Source organism: Syngnathus scovelli, chromosome 12 (assembly GCF_024217435.2).
Source record: "Syngnathus scovelli strain Florida chromosome 12, RoL_Ssco_1.2, whole genome shotgun sequence".
NCBI lineage: Eukaryota > Metazoa > Chordata > Actinopteri > Syngnathiformes > Syngnathidae > Syngnathus > Syngnathus scovelli.
In genome coordinates, this window is record NC_090858.1 from 15,001 (window position 1) to 37,963 (window position 22,963).

General features: G+C 44.1%; 1 protein-coding gene and 1 long non-coding RNA gene across 5 annotated transcripts; both read right to left on the reverse strand.

The window, feature by feature from the left end:
- Nucleotides 1–945: 945 nt before the first annotated feature.
- Nucleotides 946–5,975, reverse strand: LOC125978569 (uncharacterized). 2 transcript variants are annotated; one of them, XR_007485085.2, is made up of 4 exons: nucleotides 5,730–5,975; nucleotides 4,490–4,585; nucleotides 3,462–3,557; nucleotides 946–2,405 (listed from the first exon to the last, which is right to left on the reverse strand). It is a non-coding gene; the product is annotated as an uncharacterized lncRNA (long non-coding RNA). The 2 variants fall into 2 exon arrangements; XR_007485086.2 differs by lacking the exon at nucleotides 5,730–5,975 and adding an exon at nucleotides 5,366–5,662.
- An 878-nt stretch (nucleotides 5,976–6,853) lies between these two features.
- On the reverse strand, nucleotides 6,854–22,934 carry zswim8 (zinc finger, SWIM-type containing 8). Of its 3 annotated transcripts, none has more exons than XM_049736011.2 (26): nucleotides 22,167–22,933; nucleotides 21,737–21,890; nucleotides 20,030–20,124; nucleotides 19,557–19,729; nucleotides 19,038–19,145; nucleotides 18,337–18,418; nucleotides 18,103–18,223; nucleotides 17,400–17,601; nucleotides 16,934–17,109; nucleotides 15,367–16,564; nucleotides 14,481–14,612; nucleotides 14,120–14,299; nucleotides 13,739–13,922; nucleotides 13,446–13,544; nucleotides 12,989–13,113; nucleotides 12,223–12,475; nucleotides 11,641–11,790; nucleotides 11,248–11,470; nucleotides 10,834–11,123; nucleotides 10,414–10,637; nucleotides 9,744–10,238; nucleotides 9,290–9,464; nucleotides 9,053–9,214; nucleotides 8,537–8,656; nucleotides 7,788–7,966; nucleotides 6,854–7,299 (listed from the first exon to the last, which is right to left on the reverse strand). In XM_049736011.2, the coding sequence occupies exons 1-26, from the start codon at nucleotides 22,342–22,344 to the stop codon at nucleotides 7,096–7,098; spliced, it is 5,682 nt and encodes a 1,893-aa protein (XP_049591968.1). In that variant the 5' UTR covers nucleotides 22,345–22,933; the 3' UTR covers nucleotides 6,854–7,095. The 3 variants fall into 3 exon arrangements, with proteins under 3 accessions (XP_049591968.1, XP_049591966.1, XP_049591965.1); XM_049736009.2 differs by having other exon boundaries at nucleotides 11,629–11,790; XM_049736008.2 differs by having other exon boundaries at nucleotides 9,053–9,464; nucleotides 22,167–22,934.
- Nucleotides 22,935–22,963: the final 29 nt, after the last annotated feature.

Genomic DNA, 22,963 nt, shown 5'->3' on the forward strand with positions numbered 1-22,963 from the left:
TGAGCACATAGCACATTAGACCATGAGCACATAGCACATTAGACCATGAGCACATAGCACATTAGACCATGAGCACATAGCACATTAGACCATGAGCACATAGCACATTAGACCATGAGCACATAGCACATTAGACCATGAGCACATAGCACATTAGACCATGAGCACATAGCACATTAGACCATGAGCACATAGCACATTAGACCATGAGCACATAGCACATTAGACCATGAGCACATAGCACATTAGACCATGAGCACATAGCACATTAGACCATGAGCACATAGCACATTAGACCATGAGCACATAGCACATTAGACCATAGCACATTAGACCATGAGCACATAGCACATTAGGCCATGAGCACATAGCACATTAGGCCATGAGCACATAGCACATTAGGCCATGAGCACATAGCACATTAGGCCATCAGCACATAGCACATTAGGCCATGAGCAAATAGCACATTAGGCCATGAGCACATAGCACATTAGGCCATGAGCACATAGCACATTAGGCCATGAGCACATAGCCCATTAGACCATGAGCACCTAGCCCATTAGACCATGAGCACCTAGCACAATTAGACCTTAGCACCAAACCACATTAGACCTTAGCACCTAACCACATTAGACCTTAGCACCTAACCACATTAGACCTTAGCACCAAACCACATTAGACCTTAGCACCAAACCACATTAGACCTTAGCACCTAACCACATTAGACCTTAGCACCTAACCACATTAGACCTTAGCACCAAACCACATTAGACCTTAGCACCAAACCACATTAGACCTTAGCACCAAACCACGTTAGACCTTAGCACCAAACCACGTTAGACCTTAGCACCAAACCACATTAGACCTTAGCACCAAACCACATTAGACCTTAGCACCAAACCACATTAAACCTTAGCACCAAACCACATTAGACCTTAGCACCAAACCACATTAGACCTTAGCACCAAACCACATTAAACCTTAGCACCAAACCACATTAGACCTTAGCACCAAACCACATTAGACCTTAGCACCAAACCACATTAGACCTTAGCACCTAACCACATTAGCCACTAGCACCTAGCTTCTAGCACCTAACCTCTAGCCTCTAGCACCTAGCTTCTAGCACCTAACCTCTAGCCTCTAGCACCTAGACCTTAGCACCTAGACCTTAGCACCTAGACCTTAGCACCTAGACCTTAGCACCTAGACCTTAGCACCTAGACCTTAGCCTCTAGCACCTAGCCTCTAGCACCTAGCCTCTAGCACCTAGCCTCTAGCACCTAGCCTCTAGCACCTAGCCTCTAGCACCTAGCCTAACGAACCAAAAATATGACATCACAAAAAACAGAGTATGACATCACAAATGCAAAACATCATCCCAAAAAAGACATCACATCACCCCACATGCTCTTTTAAAATAACTTGGCCAATGCGTTTGTCTATTTGATTTGCTGCAAATCCAAATTATACCTAAGGATGGTGACAAATCTTAATATTATACTTAATAGGACATATTAAAGACTCTTTTGAATAAGTTCATTAACTTAATTGTTAGTTAAATCATTTTAATTATGATTTTGTATAAATACCAGGTATAAACAGAAAATATACTACACAAAATGGGCAGTTTACTTGTTTGAAAAAGAGTGGGAAGTAAGACTTATTTCATTTATTTAAACGGAAAAAGTAAAACTTATTTATTTAATGGGAAAAATGGATATGGTGGAATTCCAAATTTCAAAAATGAATGAATGAAGTCATTTCAATTATGATTTTGGATAAATATTAAGTATGAACATAAACACGACTGCAAAAAATGGCCAGTTTACTTGTTTAAAAAGGACTAGGAAGAAAAGACTTATTTCATTTATTTAAATGGGAAGAAGAATTATTTAGTTTAATATATTTTTGTTCCCAGGCAAAATTGGATTTGCTGCAATTGCAAATTTCGACAAATTACGGTTCCAAATATTGACTTGAGACCTGATGGGACGTATTAATAGCTAATTTGATAGAAGTTGGTCATATGAGCAAGTGGAGTAACATGAGATCTATTCTCAATTACACAGCACACACAACTTTGGATCTTCTGAATGAATGAGTGAGTGGGTGAGTGAATGAATCTTATTTGTTCATTTAAATTATGACTGTATAAGTACTAGGTATAAACACACAAAATGGCCAGTTTACTTGTTTGAAATGGTGTGGGAAGAAGTAATCTATCCAATTTAAGACAAATGTAGTTACCTCTAACATTGTGTTACTTTATCTATTGTTGTCTGTGACTTCCAATGAATAAAAAGGAAGGAAGCACTCACCGGAGACGTCTTCGCCAACATCCAACCGTTGGACTTTTATCCTTCTTACAGTGGAAAACGTACAGCCGACCAACACCGTAGAACCTAAAGGAATGAAAGAAAACTTTAACATTTGGCCTCAAGCAACATTCGCAGATACAACACAATGTGACGTGCGGGCTTGGGGCTCGTTCGGGTTAAAGGTTGAGGGAGGGGCCCTCGTTTTAAACTACTTTTTTCAAAAGGAGTGGGAACAAGCAAGACTTAGTTAATTTATTTAATGGGAACATGTAAGACTATTTTTCTTCCCTGGCAAAATTGGATTTGCTGCAATTGCAAATTTCAAAAAAGTACGGTGCCAAATCTTGACTTGAGACCTGATAGGACGTATTAAACGCTTAGTTACATTGATAGGAGTTGGTAATAAGAGCGAGTGGACTAGCCGTGGTTGAATGGATGAATGAATGTTGAAAGTAATTTAAATTATGACTTTGTTTAAATACTAGGTATTAACAGAACATCTACTGCGCAAAATGGGCAGAGTTTACTTGTTTGAGAAGGGGTGGCTTATTTAAGACTACGACTTATTTAATCTGTTTGTTCCCAGGCAAAACTGGATGTGATGCAATTCCAAAATTCACCACATGATGGTGCCAAATTTTGACTTGAGCCCTGATAGGACATATTAAACACTGGATTACTACTTTGGATCTTTTCTTATATTACTTTGCAACAACATACTCGGTAAGAGATTAGGCAGTATAATCACATATGTTAACTTAAGAGTGCCCACACTCAATTTACTTATGGTTATGTGTAACATTAATTACTGTTAGGCATCATTTGAGCAGTCTGATAATGTACCAAATCTTTGAATTGAAGAATTTGTGATTTAACAAATAGCTTATTATGTTCAGGGTAATCAGATTTGTATATAATTGTAATGGCCGTCTTTTGAAAACTATTCTGAATTACAACTTTGGATCTTTTCTCATATTACTTTGCAACAATATACACGGTGACAGATTAGGCAGTATAATCGCATATGTTAACTTGAGAGTGCCCACACTCAATTTACTTATGGTTATGTGTTAAATCAACTACTGTTAAACATGAAATAGGAGGTGTTTAACATAAATGGAGGAAGAAATGGGTACTCACCATTGTGGCGACTGGTCAATGATGCGAGCCTCCAACTGATTTGTATATTCATTCTTCTGACGGTGGAAAACGTACAGCCGACCGACACCGAGGAACCTAAAGGAATGAAAGAAAACTTTAACATTTGGCCTCAACCAACATTCGCAGATACAACACAATGTGACGTGCGGGGTTAGGGCTCGTTACGGTTAAAGGTTGAGGGAGTGGCCCTCGTTTTAAACTACTTTTTTCAAAGGAGTGGGAATAAGCAAGACTTCTTTAATTTATTAATGGCTTACTTATTATTTTCATCTATTTTTGTTCCCAGACAAAATAGGATTTGCTGCAATTGCAAATTTCAACAAAGCACGGTGCCAAATCTTGACTTGAGACCTGATAGGACGTATTAAACTCATTTAATGGGAAGAAGTAAAACGTATTTAGTTTATTTAATATATTTTGTTCCCTGGCAAAATTGGGAAGGATTGGCAAGAAGTAAGACTTATTTAATCTGTTTGTTCCCAGCCAAAATTGGATGTGCTGCAATTCCAAATTTCACCTCATGATGGTGCCAAATCTTGACTTGAGCCCTGAGAGAACATTAAACACTGGATTACTACTTTGGATCTTTTTTTACATTACTTTGCAACAACATACTCGGTAAGAGATTAGGCAGTATAATCACATATGTTAACTAGAGAGTGCCCACACTCAATTTACTTATGGTTATGTGTTACATGAATTACTGTTAGGCATCATTTGAGCAGTCTGACCAAATCTTTAAGAAATTACTTGTTATGTTCAGGGTAATCAGATTTGTATATAATTCTAATGGTCGTCTTTTGAAAACTATTCTGAATTACAACTTTGGATCATTTCTTATATTACTTTGCAACAATATACTCAGTGACAGATTAGGCAGTATAATCACACATGTTAAATTGAGAGTGCCCACACACAATTTACTTATGGTTATGTGTTAAATCAATTACTGTTAGACATGAAATAGGAGGTGTTTAACATAAATGGAGGAAGAAAGGGCTACTCACCATTGTAGGGTCTGGTCAATGATGCGAGCCTCCAACTGATGTGTATATTCATTCTTCTTACAGTGGAAAACATACAGCTAACAAACACCATGTAACCTAAAGGAATGAAATTAAACATTAACATTTACCCTCAAGACATTCAAAGATACAAGGCAACGCGACTACGTTTCAGCTAGGGTTAGTTACACGTAGCTATTACACAGTGAACGCTAGCTACATCGACAACTTTAGTCAAACTACACAAAAGTAAATCTCTTTAACCACAATGAGTTGTATTTACCGTGTACGCTCTAGACGGCCCAGTTTCAAGCAGAAAATAAAGACATTTCTGTTGATATTCGTCGTGTTTGTAGCCGCTGTCGCGCTTACGGCCATTTCGCGCCCACGGATTTGAATCTTGGCGGGAGTTTCCCCTGTTGACGTCATTTCGACGTCACATTACTGCGACGTAATACCCGCTTATCTAAAACGGCAAAGTTAAAAGTAGAGTTAAATAAAGTTTTATTTTTTTAATCAACGCAATAATTTACAACCGTTGACCAGGGAGAATTGTCGAAATTCGGCGTCTGTGGCTGGCAGCAGACGCCGAGCTCGACGTCCCCACCTTCGGCAGACTCACTCGCTTTTCGGGGCTACAAAAGTACTTCTTTTTATAAACAATGAGTTGTATTTACCGAGTACGCTCTAGACGGTCCAGTTGCAAGCAGAAAATAAAGATATTTCTGTTGATAATCGTCGTGTTTTTATCCGCTGTCTTGCTCGCGGGTTAGCTACTCAGCCACACATTGCTAATGCACAGTTAACGCTAGCTACATCGACAACTTTAGTTAAACTACACAAAAGTAAATCTCTTTAAACACAATGAGTTGTATTTACCGTGTACGCTCTAGACGGTCCAGTTGCAAGCAGAAAATAAAAATATTTCTCTTGTTAGTCGTCGTGTTACTATCCACTCTGTCTCGTTCGCTACCATTGTTGAAAGCCCCGCCCACAGATTTGAATTTCCCGCCTATTGACGTCATTTCCGCGGCACTTAAATGCGACGGCAAAGTTAAAAGTAGAGTTAAATAAAGTTTTATGTTTTAATCAACGCAATCATTTACAACCGTTGACCAGGGAGAATCGTCGAAATTCGGCGTCTGTGGCTGGCAGCAGACGCCGAGTTCGACGTCCCACCACACTCACTCGCTTTTCAGGGCAACAAAAGTAGTTCTTTTTAAAAACAATGAGTTGTATTTACCGTGTACGCTCTAGACGGTCGAGTTGCAAGCAGAAAATAGAAATATTTCTCTTGTTCGTCGTCGCGTTACTATCCGCTGTGTCTCGTTCACCGCCATTGCCGGATTCCTACTTCCTGACCAAAAGCGCTGTTTTTAGTAAACTTACAATTTTACTCGCCGACGTAGTGGCGCACTAGATAGTACGTCCGACTCACGTACATCGTGTTGCGAGATCAACACTAGGTTCAGCATTATTTTCTTAGTATGTATATTTAAGGATATCGTGTGCTCGAGTTTGAGGGCGCAGAGTTGCTGTTTCAACGCGTCTTTGATGACATCACAGTTGCTCAGCGGTTTGCTGAAGCTCAGCTGTGATTGCTGGTTAACTGAGTAACCGTGATGTCATTTTCCCGCAAGTACCAGAAACGTGTTTGAAAATACAATAAAGTCCTTACCTTTCAAAGGCACATTTGAATGCGTTGGCAGATTTGTCTAATTGAAAAGTAATGCAAGAAAACGACACAGAATTAGGAGCATGCACATATCAAAATAGACCCAAGAAACTGGGACTTCATCCATCCCATTGCTGAATACAGGACACTCATCTGCACTGCACTGCCACACCCAACCAAATATTCACATACCTCTTTGATTGACTCAACCTAAATAGAGAGAGACATCTCATGGAAAATCGACTTTTTTTGCTTTTAAAACCGTTTTCTCGAATACGTGTTTGTGGAATACGAGTTAAGCAGCAAAATTGTCCCATTTTTATCCAACTTTGGGGTCAGCCATTTTGCCAAGTGCTGTTGACTGAAAATGACGTCACGGTTGACAAATCTCTTGTCACAACCAATGACCAGTTTTCTGAAGCTGAATTGTGACATCATTTTCACTCAACAGTAAGTGGCAGAATGGCTGCCACAAAACAGGTGGAGTTTGACTACTTAATTTATATTCCACAAGCGAAATATTGTTTGGAAAAATGTGCTTCAACAAGTTGAGCTACACACAACCTACTATCGTTAATATTTTGGGGTTGACTTTGCCTTTAAGAATGCTTTTTGTTAGACCGCAATATAATGCGCTTGACTGTAAAAAGGAGTGGCCCCAATACTTTTCTTGAAAATGACAAAAGACCGTCAACAGACCAAGCTTTGTCTTAATGAATGATTTTCAGTAGAAATTGAAAGAAAAAGAAAAAATCAATATTATATTTCAATGTAATTACAGTCAGAAACGCATTTTGTCTGACACAGAAAACAGGAACCTCGAGTGGACACGTTTGCTCGCTGTATATTACTGGGGGTGAGATGGGAGCAAAGTTTCAGACAAAAAGTGTTGGAATGTGGCTGGCTCAGCCCATTGTGATGCACAATGGCTTCTTCAAGGTGAAAACGTTGCCATCTCCATGGAAATGCGCTGCCATAGCTCCTTAGTCTGTTTGCCTCTCTTCAGGTTCTGAAGCACATCGTTTAACTGCATGACACCCACGGGTGTGAGACAGAAAGCGGCTCTGGCGCTGCGGATGATGTTGACAAAGTCATCGTAGTCGGCGGGTGTCAAGTGAATGAGCCTGTGATGGATATACTGCAAAGAAAAAGGAGAAAGGCTGATTGTCAAACAATTCAGCAAAAAAAGCACAGAAAAGACTCGTCAACTCCATTCCTTGTTCCAAGCGCTGTGCTGGGAGCTTTGACTATAATACTAATCATTTGGAGCAGATATTTATTAGTAAAAAAATATTCAAGAACAGTCATCATCAGATTTAGTAGTCGCACAAGTGCAAGTGTATGGAAACATTGACTTGCAGTGTCGAGTTTTAGGAGAGAAACATTGTATGTTCTGAAAGAACAATTTTAACTAAGGGAAAACGCTGTCTATTCCTGTTTTTCTTCAAAAAGGGTCTTTGACCTGTTTGCCCTGTGTCACAAAGCCCCAGAAAAAACCCTAGATCCTCAGATCACTGGAACACGCAAAGCCCCTCCGCAGTGGTTAAAGGAACGGCTCCTTCATCTACTGACTCTGGAAATGCTAAGTATCACCTCTTTGGCAACCTTGGAATTTTGCTACCATACCTGCAGGTAGGAATGTTGGCAGCGCTGAACAAGCTGGTGGAAGGCAGGAGTTCTGAGGTGGGTGTGAAAGTGAGCAGGATTCAGCCTCTGAAGTGCCTCCATTATGATCTCCTGCAGAACAAATGGACTCAGCACACCTTTAGCCGCTCCCACGCAGAATTGGTACACATAGTTGACTCCTGACAAAACACAATATGACACAAGTTGCTCAAGACAGTTTGATCAACATCTGAGGGAGGCTGATGGCGGTGATGGCCAGGCAATGCAGTGTTTTTAATGCATCCATATAGCGTACAATGCCGTGCAATACAATAGCACTTTATTTATAAAGCACGGTCAATTAAAAAAAAAAAAAAAAAATTGTACAGTAGTATTAATATGCAGCGACAAATGGAGCAACAACAAGAAGGTCAGTCTTTTGTTGGGTCAAAGGTTAAAGACTAATTAGCTCTGCCAGCTGGTATAAAAGGCCCTCGCAGCCCTGGCAACATTGAGCAGGGGCTGTTTCATTTGAAGAGATGTGTGTGCCAATTTCAAAATATGCATCTTTTTTTTATTGTATTTTTTTTAAAGAAAACTGCATTGCCACAGCAACAGTGTTGGACAAAATAAAAAGCTTTGCTAGCATTTTTCTTTTTATATTTTAAAGACTTTGAAGACAGCTAATACACTGCACACAAATTTAGCACACTGTCATTATATATCTATGTATTTTACCCAAAACAAATACTTATAACAAATAGGCTCACCGAGTCTTGAAGCAAGTGCCAAAAGCCATTTGACGTCGTCTGTGTAAGGTGGGCTTCGGGAAAAGTTGTTTGGGTGATCATTATGAGCTCTCCTTCCCAGCATCTCCAACGCTAGCATACCTGAGAAAAGGAGGTGGAATTTTTCTTGTTATTAGGTTGTGTAGCTAGCTAGCTAGCTAGCTAGCTAGCTAGCTAGCTACTTTTTGGATCCTGGTGGGGGGGGGGGGGGGTCTAGTAGCATTCATACCGCAGAGCGTGTGTGTTTACGTGCGTGCAAATGACATGAGCGCGATCAATAGGCTCAGCGAAAAGGCTAGTAGTCACAACAGCGCCAACTAAGGAATCCATCAAGTGCAACAAGTAAACAAAGGCAAAGCTCCAAAGACAGTGCGCTGTAACAAAAGAAAGAAGCCTGCTGGTGAGAGGCCTAAATGATATAGACTAGAGATCCGCCACGGTTAGTTCGTATTTTTGAAACATTTACAGAATGTTTGAATAAGAGAAAACAATTCTCACCAACTCTATAGGCGGAATGGAGATAGTGCATGCCCTGTTGACTGATTGGCTGAAGGTGTTCATCCTCTGCAGGGTAGGAAGTGCTCGGCAATAGACTCGGCTGGGAGGAAAGCGAGGAACCCTGGATAGCCTGAAAGGTGGAGCCGGTATGGAGATTGCCAACTAAAAAAAGATGACAGATGTGGTCAGTTCTTGGTCTCAAATGTACACAAAAAAGCACACCCAGCCGGTCCTGACCTGCTACAGTCGAGTTCATTGGTAGACTGCTCTCCGAATGATAGGGATAGGCAATCTGAGTCATGGGCGGCACGGGGATTGCAGGGAAGCTCACGGCACTTGCTGCCATGGAAGGCGAGGGAGCAGTAGCCACAGAAAAAGGGTACTGGGCACCAAAAAAGGCTGGGTGGATACCCTGTCGGTGAGACAAAAACACACAGCTGTGAGAAAAGAAGAAAGAAATTTGACCTCAGCTGTGTTAGGAATGTCGCAATTAGTAATTGGGGGAGCAAGTTGGGGTAAAACAAATTAAGGGAACAAGGCAGGGACAGACTATCGTGTCATGAATTAGATCAACAACATGTTACAGAAAGAACCTCCTCACCTGGGAGAAAAAAGTTAAGGGAACAAGGCAGGGACAGACTATAATGTCATGAATTCGATCAACAACATATTACAGCAAGAGCCTCCTCACCTGTGGGTATGTACCTCCAGACACAGGAAAGACAGCCGGTCTTGGTGTGTGCTGAAGAGGATGACCCAAGTATTGGGGGGAACAAAGGGGGGGACAAACTGTGGGCAGATGGGTCTGTATGGTGGCGTAGGGGTGAAGGCCATGTGTATGAGCATGGACCATAACCTGCCCTGACATGCCGTGGGACTGATATATGTTGGAACCCACAGAGATAACTGGTACAATAGCTGCCGCCGCCGTAACTGCTACTCCGGCCGACTCCGCGTTGGTCGTTCCCACCCCGCAGCTGGTCTCTGGGGTCCTTCTGCTTACACATCCCTTGGCCCCACATCGCCCCAAAGTCTCTCTTTGTTGACTTAAGCCTCCTCCTATGATCGAATGCTCATACAGCCAGTACCACTGATGCGCCACCTCAAACAATACCTCAGGATAAACACCTCCACCTTTAGCTGCTTCTTCGACAGCTACACAGGCTTTTTCTAGCATCGTGTTGTCCTGGGATGAAGGTGGGGGGAGTAGAAGAAGGAAAAAAAAAAAAAAAAACAGACAGACAAAAAAAATCAGGTTAACTGCATCTATTTGTAACTTTATATTATTTTAGTCTGCCTTCATAGCCTCATTTTGGATCTGACAATCAAACTGACAACAGTTAGAAGAAATATTAGAGCACCTGTTCTTTGCACTGCACCAAGGCTCTCTGGATCTCATTCGGGTTCAGAGCGTGTGCATGAGGCAGGCAGCTGAGAGCCAGTTCAGCAGCTGCACGGACCATATTGAGGTCCCTCGCCCGTGAGGCCCGATCGGCCAATGACGCCACTTCTGGCGGTGTGAGGTGACCATCCCAACACTCCATCAAAATGTTGAGGGCAGCACTACCAATCTCCATAGCTTGTCCTGAAAGGGTATGGTAAATGGCAAATGAAAGTGGGAAAAAAAGAAGAAGCAAAACAAAGCATACACCTTGACAGTGAGTTAGAGCAGCAATTGAAATCCCCAAATTGTGTATTGGCACTGTCAACAAAGTCCTCAGGACATAAGATTCACTCAACACGTCCGTCCGTCCGTCCGTCCACAATGTACCAAAACACACCAGTAATCCAGGACACATGTGATGAGTAGGTTCTGGACAGCCAGTTGGGAGAGACAAAGTTGTGGAGGCCGAGGGCATATAGGCCAATCTCAAAGGCGCACAGATGAAGGTTTCTGTGAGGTCCCTGATGCACTCCGCTAACAGACGGCTGGGTGAAAATGGAAGTAGATGAGTTTCCTCCAGCTTTGATGAGCACAGTCTTTGCTAACTCAAAGTAAAAGTGAGCCGCGGCCTCCGACGGCTGGTTGGGGACATGAGGCGCGTGGCATTCCGGACGACGTCCTTTGTATCTAAATGCAGAGAGGAAAATACATCTAGAATCATCCAACAATACCGTCGCAGGTAGGGTGTGACATCCCTGGTGAAAGGTTTGATTGTTGAAGTGTTTGTGGCAGGCAGACAATAAGCGCTTACCTGCTGGTGTCCGTGCTCTTGGCCCTGGCACCGCACCCTGCACGATTTGATCCGCTCGAGGAGGAGGATCCCAAAGAATCTGAAGACGAGCTACTGATGCTGTCGCTATCTTGGCCCCGACCCCACGACGTCGCCGTCCATCCGCCTCGTAATGGCCGTCGGCTCAGAGTGGGAGAACTGTCTGAGGTCGTTTCCGGAGCGCTGCTGTCAATACTTGCCATACCTGTGCGGGCAGATTACACGAAAAGTCAATCTAATCTTTGTTGTCGTCATCATTAAACACAATCCAAAACATCGAGGTAGTATTTGCTTCGGGTGTGAACCGTGCTGCTACGATAGAAATACACAACAACATGTAAGGTGAATCAAAATGAAACCAACTGCCTGTGGTACCAGTGTGTTTCTTCTTCTGTCGGGCAGGAGATCCCCAGCAACGTTGGCCGTATCCACAGCGTTCCCCAAGTGCCACTCTGCTCGACACGGTGTTGTCAAGCTTGAATGTGCTTGACTCGCTTTGATAGTCACTTTGATTGCCTCCCGGGACTAGATGGAAGGAAGCAAAGCCGTACGATACAATACAAATCGATACACATACTCTGAAGCAGCAATAAGAAGAAGGTGGAATGGTTTGAACGAATCAAGAACTGACATGAGTTGAATCGTTTAAAGGTGGAATGCTTTGAATTGCAGTCAAGAACTGTAGAAATTAGAGGGGGGGGAAAACTCAATGAGTCCAAATACTTGTGGGTCTTGGGAGAATGTAGAGTTCTTGGAATAAGTAGACATATCGGCTAAAATACGTACAAATTAGAAAAGAACAAGTCCATTCTTCAATATTTGGGGGAAAATGTCGAATTTTCGATATGTGGCAATTTGGGGAACGGTGATTTGAATGAGCCTACGGTTGTGACTTTCTATTGGCAATGATGTCAATGAGGAGGACATTTTGCAAGGACCACATCTCACAATGCTTACCAAGATTAGGAGCGCTGCGTCCTGCAGTGCTGTTCTGCACCGATTTCTGCTCATCCGCCGGCTCCTGGCGAGCCAATGCGGCAGCGGCGGCAGCAGCAGACGTGGAGTTGAAAGATGTGCTTCCACACGAAGTCGAAGGGCCGTGTTTGGATGGGCTGCGTTGGCTGGATGCTGCGGGCTTGTTGGAGTAGAAGGAACTCAGGGTCTGAGGTTTGTGTGTCTGACCCTCTCTGTCTAATAATTTATCAAGGATCTGAAGACGGACAGATGACAGAAGAGAGGATCCTGTTGAGTAAGCAAGGGAATGAAAAACGCAAGCGTGTACAAACAACCAAAGTGACATTTCCTTTGGCCTTCACTCAAATGCTGAGCGGAGAAAATAGCTGGTGTCGTAGATCATTCTAAGAAGAATCAGGTTCATCAAACATGACGGAGAAAAGTGGAGAGAAAGCAGCTACTCTACTGGATTTGGTTGTGTTCTTGGAACCTCTCCAAGAGGTGACCTTTTTAGCTCAAGTAACATTTCTCTCGTGGTTCCAGTGCGCTCAGCAAGCTGTGAAAGAAGTTGCTTTGCCCTTAAATGAATCCAAAGGACAACCGTGCCCTTTACACGGATGTTGTCTTTCTGGAAGCTTCCGCCATTGCAAACAAACGCTGACGTTGAATTTTCATCTGTACACAATGTATCGTCGTCGTCGTCGTCTATATATATGAAAGCGTCTCTCTTGAACAACACTTCATGTTTGTCAGCACAGAATGTTCTTACCTTCTTGAGCTTGGTCTGGTCATCTTTATAGGTGATCATGAGGGCCAGAGCCAGATCTCCCTTCACCCTTCTTGTTCCTTCACAAAGCAGAGGATGTTCTGCTTCACTTACTGTGGTCTTCATGCCTGCATACACAGTTAAAGATGATTGGGTCTGGAGAAGACCAAAAACGTGTGAGGGACAAGGCGAGACAGACGTAAGTGGTGCTATTGGGATTGAGCCTATGACTCCCAACTTAGTGACCCGCTGGATAAAGCGGCTCGGGAGAGGGAAGTCTGGCTTTCTCTGCTAAAGCCGTTGACCCCGCCCGCATAAGCGGACGGAAATCCACAGAATGAATCGCTATAGTGCATTGTACACACAAACGCCTTCATTCTAATGATGACACTACATAATACCATTTCAAGTGCAAAATGAAGAAGAAACAGCAAACTGCGAGCGGAGCATATGTACTTACCTAGTGCTGAAACAGCTGCATCAAAGCCAAGCTCTTCATCGCCCGGCTTTTCACTGCTGACCTTGCGACTGGAGGAGCTGCAGCCAGTTGGAGAGACAACTGCACAAAGACAAAAACGGGTTGTTTGGAATTTCTAAGGCTATTTGACATCATGACAGACAAGGAAGATTATTTGTCAAGAATTCAACAGATGATGATGATGATAATAACAAAAACAAATAATGCAACACGTAAGCAGATGACGATAAAAGTGGGAAGCGCTAGACAAAGACTGAGCCACATGCGGTTCTTACCTGGGGCAGAGAGGACATCAAAAATAAAGCTGGCCAACATGAGAGGAGGGACTGGTCTGTAACCACAGTAGTTTCCATCTCGGAGTTGCACAGCCCTCTCTCTGATGAGCGACATTTCCGGAAGACCCATAGGAAGTTTCTTCAACAAAGCCACAATATCTGACTCTTGGTAAGCCAGCTTCACCTGGTTAATTCACAAAGAGTTAGTCCGTCTTCTACGTGAAATACATTCGTTCGTATTTATGGCGTTAGATAGGGGCCAAACGTTTAAAACTTCCAACTCCAAAAATGCATGTGTTGAGTTTGAATTTTGAAAGAGAAAAAAAAAGAAATGATGGTGTATTTCAAGCCCAAATCATTTAGTAGCTGTAGCTGATTTACCTCGAAAGCTTTTGTCGAAGCTGGCGGTCTCTGGAGTTCCAGGGAGAACATCCCGGTGTTGAAGGCCAGGTTATGGAGCTCCGGCCGATCACTGAGTACAGTGATGAGGAAGGCTGCTTTTGAAAAGGTGTTGGTGGCTACCTGAGTCTGACGGCCTGTCGACACTTTATTCTTCTTACCCTAAAGAAATACAAAGGCAAAGATGAGGACTTTATACACATCCCTGGAAATAAACATACTACATTTGAAATGTATTTGATTTTGAAATCAGTTTTGTTTGATACAATGAAATCTCGACAGTCTAAATCACAAGTCGTAGCCGCTACGACCGCTTAGTGACTTACTAAGTAAGCTTACTTGCCTTAGTCTGTGGCTGCTCCACTTTTAGGTCCGGAGGGTTGGCGAGGAGCTCCTTTGCTAAGTCCACGGCCAGTCGACACGCTTCGTTATTATATCCGTGAGCATGTAGAGACTCGGCACAGGCAAACAGCACCTATCCAAACAACAGCATTTTGGCTCACACTATTCAAAGAATACCATATCCAGAAAAGGAAAGGAAAGGAAAAGAAAAGAAAAGAAAAGAAAAGAAAAGAAAAGAAAAGAAAAGAAAAGAAAAGAAAAGAAAAGAAAAGAAAAGAAAAGAAAAGAAAAAAGAAAAATGAAAAAGGTCTAGAAAGGGATCTCACATCCCTGGATGTTGGAAACCTGCTACTTTGGGTACTGACAGATTGGAATTGGAACATAGATTGTTACAATTATTATTTTCAGCATTATAAGCGGCAGCAATTGCAGCAGGACGAGCAGTAGCGGTAATTCGTCACATCGGGACTGATATGGTAGTTTGTTGGCTCAGAAGACGCCACTCCAACGTGGCAGACCCAAACAACGGATTGTTCTCAACCAAAGTGCTCCGAGTGTACTTTTGTGCTTTTCACCGAGTGCCCACAATGAACACCGTGTTGAGAAATAAGTCTCCATTTATAATCATGTCAACGGATTGGCGGCTAGATGTTATGGAGACGCCGGTGAGAAAGCATACTATAGCAAGCGTGAATTTAAAAGGGCTGGGTGACTGATAGTTACTGTTTGCATGCGATAGCAAGCATGAATTCAAAAGGACTGGGAGAGGGCTTTCAACAGAACCTTTGAGCCAGTTTTCAAAATATTAGACACGTACGTAGTACATGTGTTCAAGCTTGATGTCAGAAAATCAAGTCATTGCCTCACGAAATAATAGTTGAACTTACCTCCATTCGTTCCTCCTGCTCTAATGGCTTGATCCCTGCAAAGATGTCTGGCCCGTCTTCGTGGCTGTCAACCAGCTGTCTGTATGCTCCCTCTTCTGAAGCAGGGCTCAGGTAGTAAAGCTGGTAGTCATCTTCACACACGACCAGTCCACCATTTGACGCTTCCGCTTCTTTTGGAGCAATTCCACACACAGCGGCTTCTCTATTCTCTGCATCTGTTCCAGCACGCATTTTCTCCTCAAGCCCACCAAGAGACTCGGCGGGAGATCCATCGCACGAATTGGCTAGCGGCTGGTCACCGTGAACTGGCTTGACATCTCTGGTCTCTTCCGAGTCCTCCTGTTGCGTCCGGTCCTCAAATTGCTCGGAAAGATCAAATACAGCCGCGTCGGTCTCTTTGAACGCGACGGTGGCATGACCGCTGCTATGTTTACGATCCAAAATGTTGCCATTCTTGCACGACGACTCTTGGGGCAGCGGAGCGTTGGAGGGAAACCCCATCGATGCTGGAGGAATATATTCAAACGTGTTGCTTGCCTCGGCCCCCAAAGTCAGACTACAGCCATCATCAAGGCTGAGTTCGGCAAGGTCCGGCTCCAGAGAGCTGTCCTCGCTGCTGGTTCTCTGTTTAGCATTGATATTTTGACATCCCCCTAAAATCCCCCCTTTCCCAAAGCCCTTCATCAGTTTCAACTTCCCCCCGGAGGCGCTACCTGTTCCTTTGTAAAAGCACTTTCCTTCTACATCTTCTAGAGACAGTGAGAGAGCCCCTCCTCCCAGACGAACCAACATAGTTCCCCCTCCGTTGACTGCAATGGTCTTTTTTTTGGTTAGCACCATCTCCTTTGGCCTCACTACAACCTCTTCTTGAAACGACGACCGAGCGCTTCCTCTGGAATGACAATCTGCTCCTCTTAGTTCCGAAGCTTCCCTGATAGCTGATGCCGCCGCAGAGGCTCTCGCTGCTCTCTGTTGCTGCATTCCGCGAGGCCAGGACAAGTTGGCTGTCTTCTTTTCAGCGTGACAGGATGTGATACCTTCCAGAGGGTAGGCCATTTGCCAGTTGAAATAACACGACTCCACAGCAGGTTTAAAGCCCTGGAAGAGCTTGTCCAGGGACTTGCGATGTTGCCCACGCTTCACTATCTCTATAACTTTAAGGTGCCGGTGCTTCAGATGACTTGCCAGTTCCAGACGCCTAGGAGAGAAGGGACAATAAAGAATACAAATCAATCAATCATTCCTTACGTCACTGGTGTTACCTACTGATAGGTTCTGGGGTTCATGAGTAGTACAGCTAAGCCTGGAGTTTACACGGCCTTTGGGGTCAACAGAAGCTCAAACTATTCTTCCGACTCAAATACATTACGGTCGGTCGGTATATTCATAAGGCTTAGTAAGTTCGTAGCGCTCCAGTCCAATGACAATTGCTGCAATCATAGACGGACGGCCATTTTGAGTTGCATGTGTCGATTTTGTTAGGGATTTTTTGGAAGGGGAGGATAAAGTTGACTGAACAAAAACAAAATGTATATACATATGGATGTGCTTATGCAAATCATCGCACCTGCAGGGGCTGATCGTGGGGTCTAGCACTGCTAGTTTCCACAGAACCACGATTTCATCACACATGCTGGCGCAGGCATGAGCCGCGACATCCGATTGACCGTTGGTTCGTCCAGTGTGTCCACTAGCGCTGCTGTGAGATGCAGATGTCCGAACACTATACCACCAACTGATGATCTGGAAACAAACACCGCAGACAAATATTCAGAAATAATAACAATCAAATAATCACCACCACAATCAAAATAATTCCTACAACAGCAATAGGGAACTCGCAGCCGTCGCTCCCCGGCCCCTTCAAATATTCCTTCCAAAATAAATGTCTCCGCTCCTCTGGCCCTAATCATAATTTTTCTATTTCAAATATTGCGGACCTCGCACAGCTCCTGGTGCAAGCCCTAATAATTCCTAGAAAACCAAACAATCAGGGGCCGCTGTTCAGGCTCTCGCAAGGATGGACGATGTACCTGTTCGTAAGTCAGGCACTGCTCAGTGAGTATCTCGAGGAGCGGTGCAGCGTTGCTGTCTCGTCTCTTGAACATTTCTCTGACGATGGATAGAAGGTTCCAAATGCCTTCTGGCTCTCGGCCTCTCAAAGGTCTAAGCAGACAGGCCCATTCGGCAGCAGCCGGTGGCTCAGTGGAAGACAGGTACATGGAATTGACGTCACTGTGAACACAAAGGCACGCACGAGCGATTAACAGCAGAGTGCGACTTAACGGCCGCCGACGTTGAATTGGCGTGTCGAGGTCTTAAAGATGCACGTGGACACTTTGGGGACGAACGACTATGCGTGCCCGACATCCCTCAGACGCCTTTGGATTCTGACCATAAAGGTGGGAAGAAAATGCTTTTTGTCAAACTTAGCTCATTTTGGGAGTGCAGTTGCGATAATACAGTACGTTATACCGCACATGGAGTTGCAAAAGGCAGTTTCATCGGCAGCAGCGCTACACGCGGCTATCGGCGGTGTCGCCATTCGCAAGTAGTGAGGCATTGTTTTATTAGCATGGATTGCACTTTCTACAAAGAATGGCAAGAATAAGATGAATATATTCAACTTTATCCAGAATGTGCGCTACAGAATCATTCAAAGAATTAACCCGAGTCAGTAAAAGTTCACCAACAATCGAAAACCTTGATAGTGTGTTTCGATTTGCAATAAACAACCTGAAGACAACAGGTGAAGGTCCGCAGAATTTATGCAGTGTCTTTTTGATGTTGTCACTCAGAGTGGATTCATCCAAATACCAGGTACTCTGATCAGAAACCGATGGTCCAGCTGTGGGGTCTTCAAGCGCACACGCACACACACATTTTTGGTTTATTGTCATTATTTAATTGCTGTTCGTTCAAGATCAACTTGTGGTATTCTCATATATGGGACGTTTTGGGCTAATTTACCTGGGGCTCCACACAAGGTGTTGATTGCAGTGGACTGAGAGGATAAGAGTTCATCAAGCAGTCGTTGGGCTGTGGGTAGAATCTGGAGAGACAAAGCCATCCGACGCACAAAGTACAATGAACGGTCTTGGCACGCCCTACCAGGGGTGGGCAATTCCGGTCCTCGAGGGCCGGTGTCCGGCATGTTTTATAGGTCTCCCTGCTGCAACACATCTGATTCAAATGATCAGGATTGTTATCCAGCTTCTGCAGACCTTGCTAGTGATCTGACCATTTGAATCAGTTGTGTTGCAACAGGGTGACATAGAAAACATGCAGGACACCGGCCGGCCCTCGACGACCGCAATTGCCCACCCCTGCCCTAACCCTAACGCTGGCACGGACCAGACTGCATCGTCAAAGTGACAAGTCATATTGGATTTGTTCCAAATTCATAGCAGCGTAAAGAGAGGGGGGGGGGGGAAGAAACATTACATATAGAGCACTACATTACAAAAAGACAGGAAGTATACTCTGGACCTCCGGTTCTGGGTCATCAGCGACCCTATACGTCATTCCTTGTCTTTTCGCATCATTCGATATGCCTTGACAACTTTTCAATCAGCCTTTCAGCCTTCACCTGCAACTTCTGCAGCAATCACATGCTCTCCTTTTGGTCGCTTTCCAACGATATGATTTGTTTTATTGGAAAGAAAACATACCTGTTGAGGTAGCTCACTAATAAGATACTGGGCAAATTTCTGCAGCTGATCCCTCTGAAGCCTGGACAAAGACTCTGACACCGGGGCCCTCAGACAGACAGCTGAAGCCTGTCAAGAAAGCCAGAGTTATGCCATCCCTCTGACAAGCGCCGGTCGAGAGGCGAGCGGCACTTTGGACTATGGACTAACTGGAAACGCTTCATGGAGGACTGGTGACAAAGGAATGAATTACTATTTAAAAGTGCTGTTGGAAAAGGAGAGGCTTGACTTTAGCCAGGTGCCTAAGATGAAAAAAGATGGATTTAACAACAGCACCAGTTTGCCCCTCCAATTTTTTACTCTTCACTTTAAGACCCATATTCGACAATGTTAGCTTTAGATAAGGCGACAGGGTCAACGGGATGGGATGTACGACGGTCAATTAAGATTATAAAAATACCTTCTAATATGATGATGATCATTTGCTTGAAATATTTCATGTCAGCCATGCTTTTTTTTTTTTTTTTTTTTATAACTTACATTGTGAATCCTGAACAGACAGAGTGCCACCACATGGGCACACCATTTTGCCCCAGCACCACACGTACAACTGCAGGAAGTGATGCGACAGCGATCAAACATTACTGCCACGTTGTAGGTGCCTCTAGACTGTCCGGACTGACTGGGCACCACACTTGCACTGAGATGGAAACCTGACAGAAATGGGGAAAAAAACACACACAAAAAAACAGACATCGGCATTGTGAATTGCTGAAACTTCATGTTTTCAAAAATCTTAGCATGAAACAGAGCGACCAAACGTAGTTACATTAACAAAAATGAAACACACACAAATACATATACACACACACATATATATATACACACACACACACAAATACACACACATACACACGCGCGCACGCACACACACACACACACACACATTCAGCCGCATTGCACAAGTGTGGCACGCCTTCGTGCATGTCAATCAAGTCTGGCAATATACACACCGATTTGCAGAGGGTCTTTTACGGCTCTGATCCGGTGCAACTGCTCACCACGCTGAAATTCATCAGGGCTTCCGTTTGCCAGGCATGAATATAACCTGCAATCAGAGGAAGTACACATCAAAAAAGGAAATTGAAAAGCAGCGCCTATCAGGGGTGGGCAATTGCGGTCCTCAAGGGCCGGCCGGTGTCCTGCATGTTTTATAGGTCTCCCTGCTGCAACACACCTTATTCAAATGATCAGGGTTGTTATTCAGCTTCTGCAGACCTTGCTAATGATCGGACCGTTTGAATCAGGTGTGTTGCAACAGGGTGACATAGAAAACATGCAGGACACCGGCCGGCCCTCGGCGACCGCAATTGCCCACCCCTGGCCTAGACGGTAATGAAGTAGTGCAAACACCGTGAGCAAAAGTCTTGAAACATTTTGAGAGCCATCGTTTCGACACATACAGAATCATTTCAAACAACTCTAGAAATGATGAATAGGGCCCGAGGAGTGACAGCTGTGAGATCCCAATTGTTTCTGTAGCAATTATTCTTATTAGGGCCCGAGCATGACCCCAGCACCAAAATGATGCTGTTTTGGACCTGGCCGAAAATTCATGAAACTTTGCATACACACCAGGCCTGGCAAAATTATGATGGTCAGAGCCCAACTCTGCAGCGACTCACTCGTCTGGCTTCCAGCTGGCTTAATGCCAGCCTGTGAATGATAGAAAAATAAACAATTACAACCCAAAAATATTTTGCTGTGTGCGGTTCGCATCCGTGAATGTCTGCAATGCGATGCTGCTGCGGGTGTTTTATCGTTCTTTTGTGGCGAGCGCCCTGCCCTGCCCTGCCCTGCCCTGCCCTGCCCTGCCCTCTTCATCAACGAGAGAGATGCTTCCTGCCTGGACAAACTGCTGAGGAAGAGGGGTTCTGTTGTGGCCGCGAAGCTGCCTGGTCTGACGGCGGCAGAACAACGGGTGTCGGCCAGGGTGCTGCTGTCCATCAAGGACGACCCGGACCGCCCACGGTACGGCACCGTCTCCGAGAGGAGGAGTAGCTTCAGTGACATCTCCGCGGAAAAGAGGAGGAGATCATTTCTCCCCCATGCCGTGAGACTTTTGAACTCGACACGGGGCACAGGGGTGCGTGCGTTCACGCTCAAATTGATCTGGGTCCCTCACGTTTAACATGAAGTCGGTTTCATTCTAAATTGAAAGTAAAGGTTTTTGTTGTTTTAGTAGTTAAAACAGTGGCAGGTAGTCAGAGTGCCACTGCACCTAACTGTTGACGAAATGATGTTTGCAAGTCTATATAAGGCTTTAATGAAATAGGATATTTCATTCGTTGGACTATCTTTCTGTTTCGACTGACTTACAGACTGACGATTGACGGACCGGTGAAATTTGTTGACAGAAGCGCAGTTAAAATAACTACGGTGCACTGACGATTACAGTTTGGTTTGGCTTGAAATGATGTTGAAGTAACGATGGTCAACGGATACCCTGGCCGCTGACAAATGACGGCGGCGCGGCAGAGGTTACCGATGGAGTCGACTACTGTGGGGGGGGAAAATAAAAAATAGGGATCTCACAGTGTTTGCTGCTCCATTCAAATAATGAATCATTCCATTTGTTGTTGGGACCTCGCAGCATTTGCTGCCTGGGGCCATAATTCCATTTCTAAAGTACTATTTTTAAGTGTATGTCATGAGCCCACCTGATGTCGTCCTCATTTTCAGGGAAGCTCCAGTATGCAATTCGAAGCTGAAGTTGTTCTGGCACAGGGGGGTAAACCTTCTCCACTACCTCAAATGGGATGTGAAAGGCTACTTGTTTGGCTGACAACTCCACCAATGGAATTACCTGACCATCTAAAAGAAAGAAAAAATGATCAAATACTACAAGACATAGGAGAAAAAAGGACATTAGGCACGATAAACACATTAGTATCGTCTTCACGCTATGTATCGCCATATTGTCCAGCTCGAAAGGGGACGACTGTACATCACATGAGCCTGAGAAGGAAAACAAAAAAAAAAAAAACCTTTCATGCAGTGCAGTCAGGCTTACAGTTTAGGACCGCAGCAAGAATGACACAAGTTGAACTTAAAAATTCAATTGCTAGAAAATAAAAGCGCTTCCCCAACCTGTAGCCCTCGCAGTCGGAGATGTGGCTCCAGCAGATTGCTTCTTCCATCCCCTCCAGTTCTGGCAGAGGCTCTCAGCCTCAGAAATGAAAGAGCACAAAGAGTCCTCTTCAAATCGGTCAGAGTCTTCAAACGAGAACCTCTCCCCCTCTTCCCACTCGGCAAACATCAGTTCCATTCCGGCGACGATAAAGATTCATCCGCCGGCCGGCGGATCCGTCACTTGAGTTCTTCTTCACTTCTTGTCGTCCATTGACTAAAATATCCAATGTTTGGACTGGTTTTTGTGTTTCATTGTTTGTTTTCTTGGGACGGGGACGAATGTGACGTGTTTCTAAGCATTTGTTTATATAAATCGGAGTACCTATCCGGTTACGGTCTCGAAGAATTTACCATTGCGGGTTGGTCAGTTTACGCCTAATATTAAAATAAACAACTGGTATTTACCTCAATGCAATGACAACGTTGGTACTATTCAGACTTCATTCACACATTTAGACCATTCCGTTGAAATATCAGGTTTTGCTTTCGACAGGCTATCCCTTTACGTTGTTTCGTTTCCACCTAAAATGATGCTTTCCGTTTCCGTTTGACGTCGCTTTGGCGTTTTACGTGTTCCCGTGTCGAAAAACAAGGAGTCTAGCTTGTGCCGCAAATGTTTTGTTCAGGATTTCTTTTATCAAATTTTAAGTCACCACCAGACTAATGTTTCTATTCTTTTTTTTTTCTTCTTCTTCGTCTCTTTTCTTCTTCTTCGTCTTCCCTTTTCTTCTTCGTCGTAGTCGTCTTCTTCTTCT

What these genes read in the sequence shown, in the direction of transcription:
- zswim8 (XM_049736008.2), bottom strand. Translation starts at nt 22,344, where the DNA reads ATGGAACTGATGTTTGCCGAGTGGGAAGAGGGGGAGAGGTTCTCGTTT. An exon ending in CACCTTGTGTGGAGCCCCAG is followed by an intron (nt 18,224 to 18,336) that starts GTAAATTAGCCC and finishes GTGCGCTTGAAG; the next exon opens with ACCCCACAGCTGGACCATCG. An exon ending in ACCAGACCAAGCTCAAGAAG is followed by an intron (nt 12,476 to 12,988) that starts GTAAGAACATTC and finishes GTCCGTCTTCAG; the next exon opens with ATCCTTGATAAATTATTAGA.